Here is a 19,297-nt window from a genome sequence, read left to right on the forward strand (position 1 = left end):
CACACGGATCAGAGAGCTCCTTGTTCCTAGGAAAAAAACCTTTATTGAGTGTCTGCAGTTTTATCTTTAATGGATCATTTTACAGGACAATAGATGATGGAATTCAGTATCTTTAACCAGCAGTGTCAATGATTTCAAATAATGACATTTTTATTGAAATACACATAGGAAGAAAGATAAACACAGAGGTTTGGGAGTATCTGCTCAAAAAGCCATAATAAGGAGTAAATAGGTAATGACAGAACAAGATTACAACCACACGAGCACACCAAATCAACCTGTCTTCTAAAGCTCAGAGAAAAATGAGCTCTGAAGACAGCTGCTCAAATGCAACCCTATGGGAATGAGCACAGGAAGAAAACCAGGACAAAACCTGCTCAGAAAGGTAACAGTGAGCATTCTCAGTGCTTGTACCGTGGAGGCTATTTCACATGATAAGATCCCTCTTCCATTAGCATAGCTGTCTAATTATCAACCCCACTGTCAACCACAATACCGAGAAGTGGCAAGTAATTTTGCTCTTAACAGAACACCCAAGATGAGAAACCTCCTCCTTCCCTTAAGGAACTGACGTCTGTGCAATTACAACCCCTCAGTTTGTTCTGCAGCGACATTAGGCAGGATATTTCAAGGCACTCTGGACTTTGTATCGAATCCTAATGGATCGACTGTTGGAAGATTACCAAAGGTTACCAATCTCAAGTTGTTAAAATCACTCGTTAAAAGGCTCTTCCAATCTTAAAGCTACCACGAGCTAGAAATAGTATTAGAGAGAGTTTCAAGAAATAGCATTAGACAGCGGCTTTTTAAAATTCTGATTTTAAAGCAATAAACATTTTCAAGAGGTGCACCTGAACTAATAACTTCAAAACATGCACAAGACAACCAGACAATTAAACATTTCACGTTGTTTCACTGACCTAGAACTAACCTAGAACTGAGAATATGAGAATAAGATTTTTCCAGAACTCAAATGCAATTTTTAAATACTATTTTAAAACAGGGAGTTTAAATATGAACAACCATCTGGTCTTGGAAAGACTACCAATGTAACAGTCCAGTAAGCTTCACAGCAACAAATGCCGGGCACAAAGCACAAAATTACAAATCACATTGGAGTGATTCTACTTCCACATGCACAAAATAAACCCAGTCTGCTTCTGCATGCAGTGAATGAGCTGTATGAAGGGGGTATTTTACTAAGAAAAGGTGTTTGGGGGAAAACATTATGAAATCATTTATTCATTCAGTTTGGCCAAGAAGATAATTAGTATACAATTCAACAGAGATGAATGACTATAATATGCATCCTCTTACCATTCGCTGTTATTTGTTTTGAAGAACCTGTTCACATCACATTTATTTCCCTAAACTGGTAATCAGATTATTAATTACTGGTTCCTTTCATAATGGAAACTGTACCAACACAAAAAGAAGCGAAGATTGTGCTTCAAAGCCCTTACACAGTAAAAAGACCTCAACACAACTCAAGAAACCTGGAGAAAAAGAGGTAACCAGGGGAGATCACAGATGTTTTATCTTGTGCCAACTGGCTTGTGAGAGCTGCCTCCTTTACTGGGCACCAGCACGTTTGCTCCTGCTCACTGCTTTCGGAGAAGAATACAGATAGCTTCCTAAAGCAGACCAAAAGAAATCTGTTTGTTAGTTATGAAAGGTATCTTTGAATGCAGAAACCCCTTGTGCTAGAGACGCAATGCCACTACACACATTTTCCTTTTGGAGGAAAAAAAACATTCCAAAGATGTAATGATCCTCAGCCACCAAGCGACGTTGTTATAAGCCACAGCAACACCTTCTTTGAGGCCAGTGCCAATGCCCCATGAGCATCAGAACTAGGAGTGCTATAGCTAAGGTCTGATAAAGATCGGTGACACAGCTCGTAAAGGTTCCTGTGTTTCATCTACTCAATCCCCCTTGCCACGCTGACTGTCCAGTTGGAAATGAAGTGGCTAGAAACCCAGCACAGACATTACTTAGAACATTAACTAGTTAACAATCGCACAGCACTCCGACAACGCAAAGTGCTGTTTAAGTACTGTCATTACTATAGGCTTCTGTTATTTTAAACTACACTTGTACTGCACTTGGCGTCACCCAATGTCAATTTTCTCTCCTGAGCAAAGAAAAAAATCCCCACTGATTTCTGCCAATGTGGTAACAAAACATGGATACAGACAAAGCTCTGCAGTACCACTGTCGGTTCCCTCTCGTCTAACCAACCCGTTTCAGGGCCACGCCAAGCTGGAATTTGCAAGCTCATTCTCCCACAGGGCCCAAGTCAGATCATGCTGAAAGAGTTACGTGAAGCATGGAAGCTCATCTCCCTCCCATCTTGTCTCAGTGGCAGAGTGCACCGTTCAAAAGGCTCAGTTATTAAAACCAATCTGTGATCCTGTCAGACTTCCGTAGATCTTCATTTCAAATCAGGCCTGAGCTTTGAGCAGACACTTTCAAAACGCAAGAATGAGTTTCAGCAGGAGCCTTCTTGGATCAAAGGCACGCTTCTTTCAATCCAGATTGGGACTACTGAGCTGTGATGAATTATTAGTGCTGGCGGAAACAGCAGCACACGCATTAAATGCTGGAGTAGAAGCCCACTTGAAGACACCGCTATAAAAATCAGAATGAGATCACAGATCAGCATTACCACCTCTCAAGATCATTATGGAAGAGCACAAAGACGAGCCATAGATTAGAAGGATCTTCACTTTGCTAGGCTCAGAACAACCACTAGCAGGCAAACCCCAACTTGTATGAGTTTTTAATTTCAAGAAACTAAACACACACAAAAGAGATGGATTCAAAATGCATAAACTGAAAAATCAAATGGTATCGAAGTATGTACTAATACTGTATCTTTTGCAGTGGATTTAGGCAAGAAAATACGAATAGCAAACAGAGCAGAGGTCGTCAGCTGGGAGGAGAAGGAGAAAAAGCACTGATGTGACAGAGCTGAGTGAAAGGAGCAGAGCGAATGGATACCAACAGCCAGCTGGCTGGCTGAGGTCACTTCACCCATTCTTACAGAGCAACAGTCCCTCCTCGGAGGGTTTACGTAGCTGATCCCATCAGTCCGAGTCTGAGAAAATGCCGTGAAGGCCACAGCAGAGTTAGATGAGAGTGACTGCAGAAAGGCAACATGCAAGTCCTACCTGCCCAGAGTACCATGCCTCCCCTGCATCGTGAAAAGTTATCTTTTAATAATCTATCTACAACAGTGTAACACCACAATAAAAATCCAAGTCCATTAGAAAGAAAAATCTCCACTATTCCAACTGCAGGCACCTGAGTTGGAAGATAACCCCCATAACACGTCTCTGGGCTCACAGTGCTTCGTACAGTTTCGTTTGATGACTTAACTACATTAAAAACTCTCCAGTCCCTACAACACGCCAATCCCTCGGACTTGTAAAGCAGCCTAACAACCAGCACCGGTCCCTTTTTAATGGGGGTTACATCATCCTTCAGGCACAGCACCACCTCCAGGACAAACAGCGCCCTCAGCCCTAGGGGAGCCTGGAGGAAGGCTCGTTTGAATATCAGTAGCATAGTGTGGTTTGTATTGATTAACTAATGACTGCGGTATATGAGGCTTGAAAGGCTGTATTAATAACTCACTGCTGCACTGCTCTCATTTATCAGTGAATTACAGGGGGATGCAACTCTGCATCTCAATATATCACTCCTTTCATGAATCTCGGAGCAAAATCAACATGCACGCGAATTCTCAATGCAGAAACCCAAAGCAGCTTTCACCTAGCAGTTGTGGAAGATGTAGCAGAGTGAAAAGCTGCTCTGCCTGGTCATACTTTATCTCCCTTTCCTTTGATTTCTTTTAATGAATATCAGTGTTCCTTCCTCTATCCCTTTTATCAACAGAAAAGGGTCTTGCTTTTGCCAAATCTGCCCGAGAGTAAATGGTGTTGCAGTTAATCTATAAATCAACCATCACCATAAATTCTACTTTTTCAATCCAAAACTGCAAAGCTGTAAAATAGATTACATGGGATAGCAGAGGCTGGAAGGAAATTTGTGAGCTGCAAGGAGCCCCTCGCTGCCAAATGGCCTTCCTCTGCCTCTCCTTTCTCCCCCACTCCACCCCAACAAGCCTATAAATCTCTACTGTCACAGAGTGGAACGCACAAACAGCAAACGTGCACACCCATTTGAAAACAAGCCAGCCTCGTACACTACCCGAGGAAGGCTGAAGACCTTGGCGATCAAGGGGGGTGAGGGAGAAGGCTGCAGAACCTTCTTCTGAATTCCCTAAAGCAATGGGGCAAGGAAAACTCAGAAAATAAAGATAGACTCTGTATGGAGAGGAGAAAAAAAAAAAAAGCCAGTGTACCAATTCAGAGTCCTCAGTTGCCTCAAGAGCAGAACGCCTCTGTGATTACAGCTAATCTGCCTTTAAGAAACTCACAGGATCTCCAGGGTGCGAGGGTTACTGAGATCCCAATAATCAAGACTTATAATCACATCTGATCAATTCAGTGATTCAACCGCCTCGTGCAACGGCTCCCTGAGGGAATGTGATAGTTAGAAGGCAATCGATGATGCAAGGGACAAGTGCCCTTCCCCCCTGCTGCCATACAATTCGGTATCAAACATTCAATCCAGCTGCTTTAAATGGGATTACATGAAGCCCACAACAAACTGTAACATATGTGAGCGTGTGTTAAAGCAGGAGGATGGCAGAGAACACCACACAGGAGAAACAGGGACAAGGACCCCATGTCCTGCATTGAAAAGAAAGAATGAGAGAAACTGGAAGAGTGGAGCTCTGTGCCTGCATTAGGTCATTTTATTTCCCCAAGATAGTTTTCCAGGGATCAACTTTTTCTATCCTGGAGGGAGGACAGGACAAAAATTCTGACTAAGACAGCTGCAGTGCTCCCTAAGACAATAATGAAAAATAAAATCAGCAGTAAGATGCTCAGCACTTGCATATCTGCAGCTGCTTTAGTATATGCTATTAGCCAAGAATAAAGAGGGCTGGCTCCTTGTACAATCCACTCCCAGGGGAACAAACATGTTTTGCTTTATATCTCCCGTTATATCACTCTTAGAAAATGTGCTATTTCCATATTGTTGGTGGCATCAGTAACAGATACTACAAATTTATTAAAACGTAGATGTTACAAGCAAGTCCTTCCCTGGACTCGTTTTCCTCAGTTCCAACAGAAAGACTTGGCCTGCACAGACATCATTGCTAGAGAAGGAAGAAAGAAAGTAGAAATTCTAAAATACTGTAACCAAAGTTTTCAGGTAATTCTACATATTTTCAAGGAAGCAGTGTTGAGACCTTTACAACACAGAATTCTAGAGTGATTTTTAAAAATGCAATTCTATCAGTGACCAATGCTTTCAACTAATCATATTATTTTAAAATTCCTTCGGTAATTTGTCCTTAATTCTACATAAACTGCTGTTCTGGCAAAAGTGTACTATGTGATATCAAAGTCAAACAGATTAGGCATGATCCACTTTCAACAAGGGAACGTTTTAGAAAGGAGACCATACAACTTAAAAGCTAAAGCTGGCTCCCTCTCTTAATTAAAGGGGGATTAAACATCCATCATGATAAGGAAACAGAGACATTTTATAGAAATTGATTACCATCCTCAGGGTCACTCTGGTTTAACACCTGCAGTTTCTGAGAGAAAGATTACAGTGTAACATCCCGCTAATACTTACAAAAAATATATCAAATATTGTTGCAATATGGCAAGATCAGTCACAAAGCATCTGAGAAAGATGACCTTACTACCCGGTCAGCTGTCATCGTGTTGACAAAACAAGATGGAGACAGTACTGCCTCCTAAGAGTATTCAACCAAATTCACGTTGAGATTACAGGCATTTCAAGCCTCCTTGGGTACTTCCTTACTACGGGAAGCCCTGCAAAGATTGGTATTGCATTGGCTTCTCAGGGGCAAGGGACATGAAAGGTCTCAGCACTGCTGTTTCCAAGAGGAGAGCCTTTCCGAGGCTCTGGGCACCAACAAAACCAACTGAGGCAGCACTGCTCACCGCTCTGTAAGGTGAGAAATGCTGGTTTGTGCTGCTTTGGCAGTATTAGACCATGGGGCTTATTTTGTTACCCTAAATCTGTGTGATTACTACTGCTGCAGCAATTCAGAAGTGTAAAACAATAACCCTTATCTAACACAGGAAGAGAACCTACATAACTGATATGCAAGACCACAACCCACATCTATGCACTCACACATTTTTGTAGAGATGAAATGAAATGACGGTGGAGTATCTCAGTGTTTAAAAATATGCTTTTGAAACTGCAAGGGCTGAGACGCATACATTCCTCAGTAAAATGCCATAATAACCATGAAGTATTATACTTGGCATTCAGTTTTGTTGCTTCTGTCACTATAAAAAATCAGTCCTCTCTTAGCGTCATTTGACAATATGCTCTATTTTAGATCTCAGCATATGAATGTACAAGGTAATTATACATAATATGTATAATTGATACAGTAAAAACTCCTACCACAAGAGGTTTAATATAGGGCTGCAAAATGTAATACATTCAAACTTCTGGAAAAAAATGAAGACGGACTATGAAAAGGTTGTAATTAAACTACTAATGTGAGAGGGACATTTTATTGTAATTTGAGAAACAAGCAACCAAGAGACTCAATCTGGCAGCTCCCTGCCTGAGAAGCTTAAAATGAAGTTTCACAACAAATTCACGGCACGTTTGATGGATAGTGCCCACACCTTCCATATTACCTCTTCAGTCTAATCTGACTTATTTTCTAGTTAAGTCAACAGAAGTGTGACTACGATGTAGACCAGATGCGTACACCTGAGAAACAGAGCATCAAAAAGATGATCAACTTCAATAATAGGCAAATATAATCCTACGGGGCCAGTATAGATATCTTCGCAGAAGCAATCATACTGGTTAAAGACAAACAGTGCTCATTCTTCTTGGTATGAGACAAAACTAAAGAAATAACTTGCAATCTACAAGCACAGATAAACCATTTAACGATAGTGGAAGCAGGGAAAAAAAAGCTGTCTTCCATTATCCCCTTTCCTCTTCCCCCATCACTGGATGACCCTTTACTGCTGCAGTACTCTACTTAGCACTGAACAACATTTTAGCCTGCATCCCCAAGAACACAACACCGTGCAGAGAACTCATTTTGCTACAGTCTGTTCTACTCAGCTTATGGAAAAGGAAGGGCACAAGAAAGTGTTGGCAGCAGGACTTCACTGCAGTGAAAGAGACACATTAATCAAGGAGTTGTATGACCACGCAGCTGCTCATTAGGTTGTACAAAGAAGTCATCTTCAGTTGTTGAACCATAAACGTTTATTTCAACTCTAATCCCACTCCCCAAAGTACCTGCTTTGCAAGAGGTATAACCTAGAATTCCAAAGGCAGAAATAAATACATACATGCAACATAATCCTTCAGTAACTACCCTCCCTGACCTGCAAAAGAGAGATTGCTTTTGCAGCTTTTGTCCACTGAGGTGGCTTTTTACAGTCTGACTGTATCCAGACTTCCCTGAGAAGGTACTTCACGTCTTCCACAAAAAATAAACATGTCCATTTCTCGTCCAACTCACTTGGATGAGGTCTGGGAACTAACCGCAAATGGCCCTATTCCTTTCTCACCTTGTCTTTAAAAAGAAACAGAGCTGGTGGCTTCTCACTGTTCCCACTTGCTACCCTGCAAAGCAGGGCCCCGGTTACACAGCCTGAATTAAAGTAGCCCAAGATAATTTATGAGGGACATGAAGAAAGAGTTATGTTTTGAACAGACAATTTTGAGGCAGAATACTACCAATATACAGAGTGCTTGGTTTCACTATATAAAAATCTCTGACAGCCAAACAATAACTCTGCCTCTTATTTTAGAGCTCAACCCCAAACTGGTAGACTTCGTAACTCTCCACACTCCTGCTATTCCCTGAGGTGCTTCTAAGATGATCACTGTCAGAGTCAAAGAGTCTATAAAAAGGATGAAGGAAGCTGGGAAATTTCCACAGCGGTAGTGCCAGAAAAAACAGAGCTAACATTTTAGCCATCTCCGAGTAAAGCCAGGCTGCACCACTGGAATTTCATCGCTGAAGTCCACGAGCTCCCCCAGCTGACCTTTGGGATCACTGCAACCGTATCCAGAAAATGGGCTATTGCTCATGTGCCTGGAAAGTTCCAGTCTGCTCAAAATGGTATTCCGATTTACCCCTCAAAAGCCCATGCTTCTTCACAGAAGAACTTAAGAGCTCATTAACAGAAGTTGTCAGCGTGAGAAAGAAGAAAGAAATGACTTGGGCAAGTGACATACTCTTGCCTGCTGCTTCGGGGAACAGCAAGAAGGCCTGCCAAACCAGCAGTGGCATCCTGTCACAGTACATCTATTTTTTGTGTTATGCAGTTATCTATGTAAGAAGCTCACTTGAACAGGAAAATGTTTTACCCAAAACACGGTCTAACCTCAAAATCCTTATTTTTCCCCCACCATGTAAGGTTTACAGAAATAGTTACCATAAAAAGACCTGTAAATCTGGATGAAAAAATCCCAAAAGACCTTCAACTGGATGAAAAAATCCCAACCTCCCCTCCCTCCTTTTAAGCATGGTAAAAGTGCCTTCTTTCCACGCACCTCACCCCCCAACCAGGTGCGTAGCACATCCCTGCTTTGATTTTTAACCAGCAAGACTTGAGCTCTTTTACAAGAAGATTTTATGATCTCTTTTCTCCATTTATAAGCAGCAGTGGCTGAACTTTTCAACAACTAAAATCCCTCTTAGGGAATATCAGGTGTTCCCTAGCATCCCCCCTGAAATCCTCAATAGGGTTAGACAGAAATAAAAGCTACTAAGAGCTTGTAAGATCTGGTATTTGCCAGACACGATTTTCAACCTACTATTTCTAGTTCTTCCTGAATCTTACCCTAATTCATACAAACATGCTACACACAGGTGTTTTGGGCTTTCCTTCTTGGAGGCTTTCTTTGTTTTTCTACTATGCAATCTGTATTTTCCACAGGAAAAAATAAAAAGCATAAGAACATAAGGAAAAGACACGGTTTTGCACAGATGAGGCAACAGCTTCACACAATGAGTTTATCATCCTTATGACAGACACAATATGTTGCTATCCACATATTGTTATTTACAAAACTCAAAAAAAAATTAACCCAAACAACAAAACAAAGAAAAGCCACCAACAATGACATGAAGATCCTAAGATACATAGAAGTTTAGTTCAGACCACAAACACTTAGCATATATTTCATTTAGTACCTGTTCTCTAACTTTTGCTCACAATGTCAGAGCTTGTTCGTTCCTAAGCAGAACAGCCATTATTTGCATGTCGTAACCTGCCTCTCTTTTCCAGGTAACCTGTTCTTATTTTTGCTTTTGAAAGAGAACCCTCTGTTCTGGGCCCAGAACAAAAAACAAGCAGAAGACAGGTGGAGCAGAACTCATAACACGTAAGTATGGAAGGAGTGGTCAGATACAACCATGACCACGCGACACTAATGCAAACCTCAAGGCCAGCCACCTGTACAACTCCTAGAGCAGCTAACTTGTGTGCGCTGACACCGCCGCACTAAAGAGGGGGCTTTGCTGATGGTCACTGCCACGCCTGTGCAAAGGAGAGAAAGTGGGTCTTGTGTGCTGGTGGCACCACCTACCGGAGATGAGGGCCTAATAAAAACAATTTTGAATGAACTGCTTCTAAAGATGCATTAAAAAATTTGACAGTATCTAAAATGAAAGCATGTCACATTTCATTCATAACCCAGAGAGATGTTTCTTGAGATCAAACTTGTTTAACAGAGGCATCATAAGCGATTCTGCAAAATCCTCATACATCGAACGAGGGAGACTAAGAATCACAAACGCTGTGGCAACAAATTTCCTGACATGTTGGAAAGATTTAAAATGTTCACATTAAGACTATAGCTGAATGTTACAGATCCAGCCCCTCCTCCCACTCCTTTTCAAGCCTGTGGAAGAACACTATATCCATTCATCATCGCATCTTTGCTGTTGGTAGCTTTTATATGCCTGCAGGCACTAACAGCCTGGAGATATGTGGTGTCAGCGGGGACTCATATTGCAGAGAGATGGGAGGATCTTGTCTGCCAGTGCCAGGGCACAATGACAGCAGTTTCACAGTGACATTTAAGCTCTAATTTGCACGCAAATGTCAATATTTATTAGTCACATCAAGATCTTCAGCAAAGCTCTTCTGGGTCGCTAAATCTCTCTGGTTATATTTTTAAACAGGAGGCTTGAGAAAAAAGAATACTGGTTCTTGTTAACTTATTCCAGACCTCCTAGCTTCTTAATTTCATCCTCATCTATTGATTACTTTTGTGTAAAGTTACTTCCAACTGGTCTATGCATCAAGTGTTGAAAAATGCTTATCTTTATTCTAAGAACTGATCATGAGAAAGGAGCACTTGGACCTACCTTGTCCCTGGATTTGAAAGCATATTTATATATCTAAATAATGGAAATTTTAAAGTAACAGATGTTCCCTGCCTACAACACAATGCAAGAACAACAGCCTTTCACTATTAAAGGGCCTCTGGAGCACCTATACATTCTTATCATCGTTTGCTCATGTGCATTAGTTTTCTAAGAAGCCCCAAATGTTGAAATCTGTTTTAATCATAACATCAGCAAGTGTCCCTAATTCTGCTACTTTTCTACAAAGTTGGGAATTAGACCTCCAACCTAGTTAGCAATGAAGAAAATAAAATTGCTTTCAAATGTAGAGTAGAAGAGGGGAAAAAAAACAAAGTGAGAGATTAGGTAGGCCTTATGCAATCGGGTAGACTTGCAGAAAGGGATTTTGCAGTGATCTCTAAGTACAAGAGAAAGTCAGCATCTATTCATACTCTACCACTTACCAGGATTTTGGCTCCCCAAAATGCAAGTAGTTGATACTGTAGAGATCCATGTCCTCTGTATGCCAAGCAAACGTTGTCTTCCACATCCCGAAGTAGAGGTACGGAGTGTTTACACCTTCTATAATAATACCACACTCATGTTCCACCATGTCTAAGAGGGTGTTCAGATTGCCAATATTCCATTCTTCCACATCCTATAATACAAAATAAATGTTTTCTACTGGTACATATCAGGACTTGCTATAGCACCACAATAGACCACAGCCTCGTTTCAGAATCTTGAAACGTGGATACCCTAGTGTTACCCTGGAGGGTTCCTCTATTTGCATTAATTCATTTCTACCTGCTGCCAGAAAGCTTACTTTTAATGTTCATCAATGATCATGAAAAGGATGCATTACCACTACTTTGTGGCAAAGGGACTGATTACTAGCCATATGTATTCTCTGAAGAGGCACTTGTACTCTGTGATACTCTACTATTAAGTAACCGATCTACTAATAAACTCAAGATAAACTAAAGGTAAAAACCACTTCTCTCAGTGACATTCCATCCAGATGCTCTTCACCTGGTGAACACGTATCAGATGATGACAAACACTAGACTGAAACGTAGCCAAAGTGGCAGAGGACGCTACATCAGCTCAGTGCTTCAGATAAAGAATAGGGAAGACAGCTCTGTTATTATCAATATTTAAACAGAAAAAGCAGTAATAGGAAGTGTTCTCAAACTGCTAGCTGGTTTTCTCTACTTCAACATAAAATATAAAAGCCATATAAATTGATAAAATCTTTAACCTTCAGATTGCCGAAATAGTGTTACTATCTCCAAAAGGAAACTAACAGTCTCTTTTAGACCTCTTTCCTCATCGTACTTAACGTGTAGGCAAGTAACTGACAGGTATGCAAGCACACCCCAGCTTCATCCTTTCTCTGGAGTAACAGCTAAATAGTGAAACTCAAGCTGTTCAATCTTGAAACTTTCTAAATCAATCTCAAAGAAAAAAAAAGAAAAATATGAGGAGAGAGGAAGGGACTGAAGAAAGGAAGCAGCTGAAAAGTGGAAAAGTGACAAGAAAAGTAGGGCAGAGAATGATTTTGACAGATCTATGCTTGCAGCAGTATCTGTAACTGGACAACAGGAAATGTTCTTTAGATGTAACTAGTAATCCAATTATTTAATTTCTGCTTAGAGGAATTTTAACTTCACTGAATGAAACAACATACATTTGCTATGTGCAGAAACTACTTCTCCTAAAGCTTGCACTTGGACAAGAAAGTGCTCAACAGAGCACCAAATACTGGGTAACTTTGGTGTCCGTGGCTGTGAAAACTTCAGAAATCTTGTTTATTCCAATTAATTCCATATTACACCACATTGATAATAAAAACACTTTCACACCAACACAGTTTATACTGTGGACAATCACACAATGCTCCAAAAGTGATGCAACTTTCTACTCAAAAGAAAACTACAGAAGAGGGGCGCAGCTTTAAATTAGCTGCCTAAACACAGTAAGTAAACAAGCAACCTTTATCATTTACAGTAGAAGAAATCACACCACAAGTACTTTAAGCAGAGGATGTAATTTCACCAAGGAAAAGACAAAACAGTTTGAATTGTAACATAAATTAGCACACAGGTGTGTTATGTCCTAATGTAACTGTCTACAGAGAAAAAATCCAAATGTAAAGAGTTTAGTTGTATCAATTACCGAAAAACTGCAACAAGGGATAACAAAGTATTTCTGATGAAGGGCCCCATTCCTTGAAATGCTGCTTTTCCAGCTCTCTAAGGTACAGGGGAAATCTCTATTTTATTCTCTCTTTAAATAAACTGGCAAGAAAGAGATCAGGAACAGCAGAATACTTTTAATTTACCCACTTACCATCATATAAATTTGGAAATATCATTAAACCCAGATCATTATCACCAGTCCAGTTTTCTTTAACCTTTTATGCAAGTGTAATAGTTTTCTGCCACGTTTCCTAAGAACTCTTTCAAATCCCATTTTCCCCCATTTTTCTAGTAAAACTAAGCTTTCACAGGCTTCATTGCCTCTATTATTCAGCATCTCTAGGGGCAGTGGAAAGTTTAGTCACAATTTCCTAATGAGTAAGAAATAAAGATGTTGTTTACTTTTCTTTTTTTAAGTTGCTAAATTAAGCAAATTCTAAATTACTGTTCCTTAATAAGTTAAGAGCAATAAAGGAAAGTCAGTGAACACATTAAAAAATAAAAAATAATGAGGAGCCTTTTACTTACTGCGTCATATAGTGAGCCGCTGATATCAGCCCCATAAATTGGTGAGACAAACGTGAGATTCTTCCAGTACTTGCGCTCCAAGTCTTCAAAATCTTGATGGCGTGGAGTACAATACCTGATGAGAACACAGAAGAGGTAAGGATGCAACAAGTCCCAAGGAAGGCTCACCACAGACATAAAATGACTGCCAAGAAGAGTGCATTTCTCAGCACTGTGAGATGCCGAGTTGGAATTGCCATTCCCACCAGTTAACATTACAAAAAGGCTACGCTATAGTTTGGGAAGCAGATTCTATACAGCACACAGTAAACTGGACATGGAGCATGTTTTTATAGCATCTTCCATCTAATTATCTCAAACCAATGTACAAATTACAGGAAAATTATCTAAGTTGTTATGACAACATAAAAGCGTATTAAATTCAGCAAGGGGTGGGGGAAGAGCAAAGAAAAACGTAAGGTGGACTAAGGTCACGTCATAATGCGTGGATAGAGCCGAGCACAGAACTCAGGTCTTTTGTTTCTAGTCCTGCAACGTACACTAGTAAACTTTTCTTCTCTCTTCATTTCCTAGTGGCTGTAAAAATAAGTTAATATTCAAAGTAGGCAGACTCAGGAGGTTACTGAAGATGCATCTCATTTTTAATTCTACTCAGATTCATGTTATTTACTGCCTTTTAAATCTTTCTACGAAACCTCTTCGTGTGTATGGACAAACAGGCTGAGCATTTAAGTGAAGCATCAGATCCTCATCCTAATGGTGCATAAGGTGAAGTTATCACAGTTTGCTGAACACAGGCAAGGAACTTGTATAGGCTGTGTTAGCAAATTTCAAAGTTGACTGCATGACATCAGTAATGCCTGAGGTAAAACTCACAGTAGTCCAGAGCTCTGGGAAAGCAACTCTGGAAAAACAATGCATCTGCAGCTTGTATCAGTTAGCTTGTCCCAGCGAACTGAAGTGTTCCCAATGTTCCCATGTTCAGACGACACTCATGCTATTAATATTAGCTCAGGCACTCAAATATACTCATATTTGTACCTGAGCAATGGAACACGTTTCCCAGAACATCCATTAATAGACCAAGAGCTCTTCTCAGAGCCCCAAGCCATTCTTTTCAGGCAGATTCTTAGCCAAATACTGACTTCAAAGAATCGTTCTATACCAACTCCCAGAAAAAGATCAAAGATACACCAACCACATCAAGTTATGAACTTGTTTGAGATTCTGGATGTCAACCATCAAGAAAAATTTGTTTCCTCCAAAATGCTTCCTATTTAACAAGGCTGACGACATTTTCTTTTCATTTTGTTTTCAGACTTTCTGCACTACTCCCCCATTCGCAAGGTGAGCACACTTAACACTAACATACTTCTCACTATTAGCCAGACGCCGGTACTCTCCCACAGTCATAGGTTTCTTCTGTATGTTATACTGGGTGAATAACCCTGACTGGCCAGTAACCACCTGCTGAATGGGAGCTGGGATAACCATATCATCTATGTCATCATAGGTTTTTCGTGGCTTCCATTCCTTGGGAGGGATCACCTGTAAGGGAAAAAAAAAAAAACCTTCAAGTTCACAACAGGCAAAGAACTTTTACTAGGAAAAACAAGTTTAAATGGAAGGTATTTCACCCTGCTGCTGCATGTTATCAGATAACAGCAGCATCTCAAATAACGAGCACATATGACATGACACCTGTTCTGCAACTGCTTAAGTACAGTACTAGCTGACATGTTTAGAGGGCTGGTAGCCTGCCTGCCAGCAGTCCCATCAGTACAGGGTCACAGGAGATGGCCAGTGAACGAAGAAAAGATCCACAACTATTGCAAGGAAATACACTGCATGCCAAAAGGACTGCACGTGCTTTCCCTCCAGAGCAGTGTTCCTCTCTCACCTGCCATTCCACAAAGCTGCATCAAGGCTCAAGCAGCTTTACTAATATGCTGTAACTCTACAACTCCGCAACCTTTTATAGTAGTCTACATCACTGTTCCATCCAGAAGTTCACTGACACTAGGGGGGGAGGGGGGAGATGGTTGTTGCTGCTTTGTTTGTTTATTTTTAAACCAGGAAGGGTCACAATCCTGTTGCATTATTCCTGTTGGTATTTCTGCATTATAGGGGACACATCAGGGGCCCAACATCAGGGGTAAAGGGTAGAGAAGAACAAAAGAAAACAGGGGAAAACACATCCAGGAATAAACACTGCTCCAAAGCAGTGCTGAATCTGGAAGAAAAAGCTGTAATTTTAAAGAGGAGAGTTGCCAATAATTCTAGACTCAAGATCAGAGAACAATCAGTAGAACATTCAGCGGGCATGTGGAATGAAAAAAATAACAATAAAAAAATCTACAATCTAATTTGGTGTAAGGATTTACAAAAAAAAGTTACGGGAACGTGAAGACAAGTTATTGATTTTTGTGGGCATGGTTCCTTTAGGATATGATGAGCCTTCCACTAAACAGCTCTGAACTGTAGTTGCAGTAGAGACACAAAAATTAACTTGAAATGCTGAGATTTAGTCCTACGGGTAATTTCTTTAGAACATCTGGAATTCACCAACAACCTTTATTAAAATAATCTACCCTAGCGGACTCACAGAACATAATTGCTAGTACACTTGAGTGGACAAGGAAACATTACACAGAGAGCTTTTTATCAATACTCTGCTCTACTTAGAGCTATAATAAAAACAGTAATTGACCTATTTTAGAAGAAATAACTATTATTTCATGCCTAACAGCTTTACTTCTCTGCTGTGCTTTATTAAGTTCTGCTAAATACCACGTTTAACAACTACCTTGTCAGAACAAATGCTCTCTCAGCCTATGGAGTAACATGACACTTCCACAGAAACAGTCCAAATCAGTTCTATTTTTCTTCCAAGTAGTCACATTTAAAGTATTGGAATTTAAAAGTGTCACAGAAGATTTCTCGTTATGTTTCATCAGTTTCAGCGTAAAGACATGAATGTGAACAGGAGGCACAAAAAGGTTTCAGAGCTGGCCGGAGAACTATTTCCAGAAGATCAAAAAGGCTTTTGGATACCTTTGGAAATCACACGCACATACACAGCACATTTACAGGTATAGATTCAAGTTAGCCTAAGACAGTAGCTCAGAACATAAAAAAGGTAAGAGCAAAAAGTTTGAATCCATTCATATAAATATGACTTAGGAATCTTGTCCCCATCCAAACCTAGGTAGACTTGAAAAGCTTGATCCTTTACCCCAACAATCTGGGGGGGAGCTGAAAACGTCAATATTTCTCTATTTCCAGCAATAGACTTGGGACATGGCAATACCCTTCACCCATCTCTGTAAGGAATGGGAATATTCTTGCTTTCCAGTCTGGGGTCAGGAAAAGACATTCTTTAAATAAACACTTCTTTCACTCTTACGAAAGGCCTGTAACTCCTTTGCCTTTCCCCTCTGTAAATCAAAACAAAGAGATTGCAAGTACAATTTTCAAAAATGTACTCCACTTGACCACATGAACAAAAACTACTTCTGAGTGCACAGGCACCTCACATAAAAGAGTCTCAGGCAGGTAGCCTTCAGAAAGCTCTCAGCCACTGGAGCTAGGCGAACTGACCTTGGCAAGCCCGGCTCGGTGAGCTCCTTGAGATTCAATGTAAGCAATGTACTTCCCGAAGTCCCGAAACTCCTCGAGGGTGGGACGAAAGGTCATGATCTTACAGCCAGGATTCTGCGGACTCGGGTTTTCAGACCCCATATTTCCTGTACGGCGGCAGCACCTTAACAGTGAAAACAAAAGGGAGAAAAAGAAGAAAGGCACAAAAAAGATAGTAATTAAAAATTTTTATGTGCTTTAGTAAAGTATAGAAAGGCAACAACATATTTTTCATTTCTCTCTCCCCACACCCAATAAAGCATTTATGAGTAGCATCCTCTACTTATGAAGGGTTTCTGACCAAAAATCCAATTAGTCTATTTGATAGCAGGGCCTTAAGAAGAGTGAGGTATCGGGGAACTCCACAAGGTGTTCTAGGCACTTCTCCATTGTTTTTCTGTGAAAAGACATCAGAAGCTGTAACAAGTGACAGAACTCACTTCTAAAACAGATAAAATCACTGTGGTGAATTCTTATTCCCATATAGGGGAATGCCATACTAATGTGAGTATATTTATTATCATGTAACCAAACCTACACTTGAGCAGGCCAGAGGAAACAACGATGTTAGGAATACCAGTATCACTTCAGAGTTCAAATATGGCCTAAATATAGCACGTAGACTTGACATCAGGCCCTTCCACTCATCATGTGAAATTGTGTCTCCCCAGGATGGCAGTCAAGAACAAATTTCTCAGTATCTTCAGCATCTATGCAGTGCATGCATGGAACTAGCTGCCCCTCACAGCTCCCCATCAGAATGCTTTTTCCTTTTCTATATTTAGTTGTATGTTGCGTTTTGTTTTGTTTTTTTAAAAAAAAAAAACAGCTTTGACCAATGTATTAGCACTGTATTAGCAATGTATTTCTTCTTTTTTTTTTTTGGTGCTAGGCTACATAAAAATTTTAAAAGGAGTTTGTTTGTTTTTTTAATGTAATTTCCCTACATTTTGATTGTATTTGATATTTACACAGACAAAATTAAGAGACAGACTATCCATTAAAATATCTAGATGTTGAAAGTGTCGCTCAATACGAAAAATAAAATTGCTCAGTTTACTTCAAAATTCACAAGGGAAAAAAATCCAAAACAATTCAGGATGCAATCCCAATTTTGAAAACAAACCTTTTAAGGCTACTTTAGAAACTCATAAGGCAACCAAAATGTTTTAACGGCATTTCAGTCGCCAACACAGCCACGGGACCATCCTCCATGTCAGAAAAGCACCACGGCGCTCCCGCTGTCACCAGAGGGCACCACGGGGCTTTCAGGGAATAATGCGAGGCGCAGCAACGCTACGGCAACTGCGGCTTCAAAATCACAAGTGGGCTGGGATTTAAATTGATTTCGACCTAGCGGAAAAGTATTCCAGATGCTACTAGAAGTACTTGTCGTGTTAGGGAAAGAAGAAAGAGAAACAGACTGCTCTGTCATGGCTTTAATCAGAGTGCATGGCACAGAACTCCTGCTTCTCCAGAGACAGGCAACTACGGAAAACGTCCCACAGAGATGGACGGACTCGGCACCCAGCTCTCCTGGGGCATTAAGTTTTCCTTTCCAATTCTAACTGGGTTAAACACTTTTCCTTTCAAAGGGAAACGAGAAGTTTTGACTTGAAATTTCAGAATATTTTCAGAGTAACTTTTGCATCAAATTTGTTTCAGAAGATCGGTCTGCCAGCCTGCGCCCCTCCCCAGCACAGCCCTCAAAGTAATTCCAGGCCTAGAAGCGAGCCGAGACTCTCCTGCATCCGTGGTGAACAAACCCAAGCATCCCACAGCATGCCTGAGCAAAATCAGCCTAGTAAAAAGCTGTGGATCCAGTCCCTTAGCTCAGCACCTTACAGATTCCCACAACGACTGCGTTTCTGACAGAAACCGCTGCCGGATGAGGAGACAGATGGCCCTGTGCCGGCCCCTCCACCTACAGGGTGACCCTACCTGAAGAGATTTCTGACTGCCTTGCGGAAAAGATTTTCCTGCGTTTCAGGGTCAGTACTTGAAAGATAAGAAATATTGGATCTATACCTACACAAGTGTTTTCTAGAAATATGAAAATAGCAAAGAGCACCTCCTGCCCCTGCAGCTGAGCAGGGCCCGGCTCAGCGCAGCCACAACGCAGGCGGTGTTTGGGAAGGCGCTGCTCTTCGCCAGCAAATGGCGGGGCTGGCCCTGGTGAAGAGTCCAAAGCAAAAGAAAAGCCAGTATTGGAGAAGCAGGGGACACAGAGAAACCATCCCCAAATTCCTATTCAAGCGCAATCGCATTGAGGATACTTCTGCTATTTTTAATGCAGGACCAGAAATGCCACAGGGCCGCACAGCAGGAGCGCAGTGTCGCGCTGCATGCAGGCTGCTCTGGCATATCTGGCCCTGAGAGAGAGAAACCCGAATTCCTTCCTGAGGAGAAGCCATGCCAGCACCATCTGCTCCAGGGAGGCCTTCCCAGTATTTGCAGCTTTGCCCACAAC

At 41.0% G+C, this 19,297-nt stretch overlaps 1 protein-coding gene across 13 annotated transcripts in view; it reads right to left on the minus strand.

Moving 5' to 3' along the window:
* The window catches only part of KDM4B (lysine demethylase 4B), a 90,998-nt gene that overhangs the window by 61,360 nt on the left and 10,341 nt on the right, over positions 1-19,297 (minus strand). For 10 of the 13 annotated variants that reach the window (XM_040537486.1, XM_040537484.1, XM_040537487.1 and 7 more), the window contains exons 2-5: positions 16,789-16,951; positions 14,561-14,736; positions 13,189-13,303; positions 10,924-11,117 (exon numbers count right to left, since the gene is read on the minus strand). In XM_040537486.1, coding sequence (XP_040393420.1) covers positions 10,924-11,117; positions 13,189-13,303; positions 14,561-14,736; positions 16,789-16,929 — 626 coding nt within the window. In that variant the 5' untranslated portion in view covers positions 16,930-16,951. Of the gene's footprint in view, positions 1-2,100; positions 2,632-6,773; positions 6,847-10,923; positions 11,118-13,188; positions 13,304-14,560; positions 14,737-16,788; positions 16,952-17,953; positions 17,973-19,297 lie in introns of those variants that run through there. The other 3 variants (XM_040537483.1, XM_040537490.1, XM_040537491.1) reach the window with 3 other exon arrangements.

Source organism: Cygnus olor, chromosome 26 (assembly GCF_009769625.2).
Source record: "Cygnus olor isolate bCygOlo1 chromosome 26, bCygOlo1.pri.v2, whole genome shotgun sequence".
In the NCBI taxonomy this organism is placed as follows: domain Eukaryota; kingdom Metazoa; phylum Chordata; class Aves; order Anseriformes; family Anatidae; genus Cygnus; species Cygnus olor.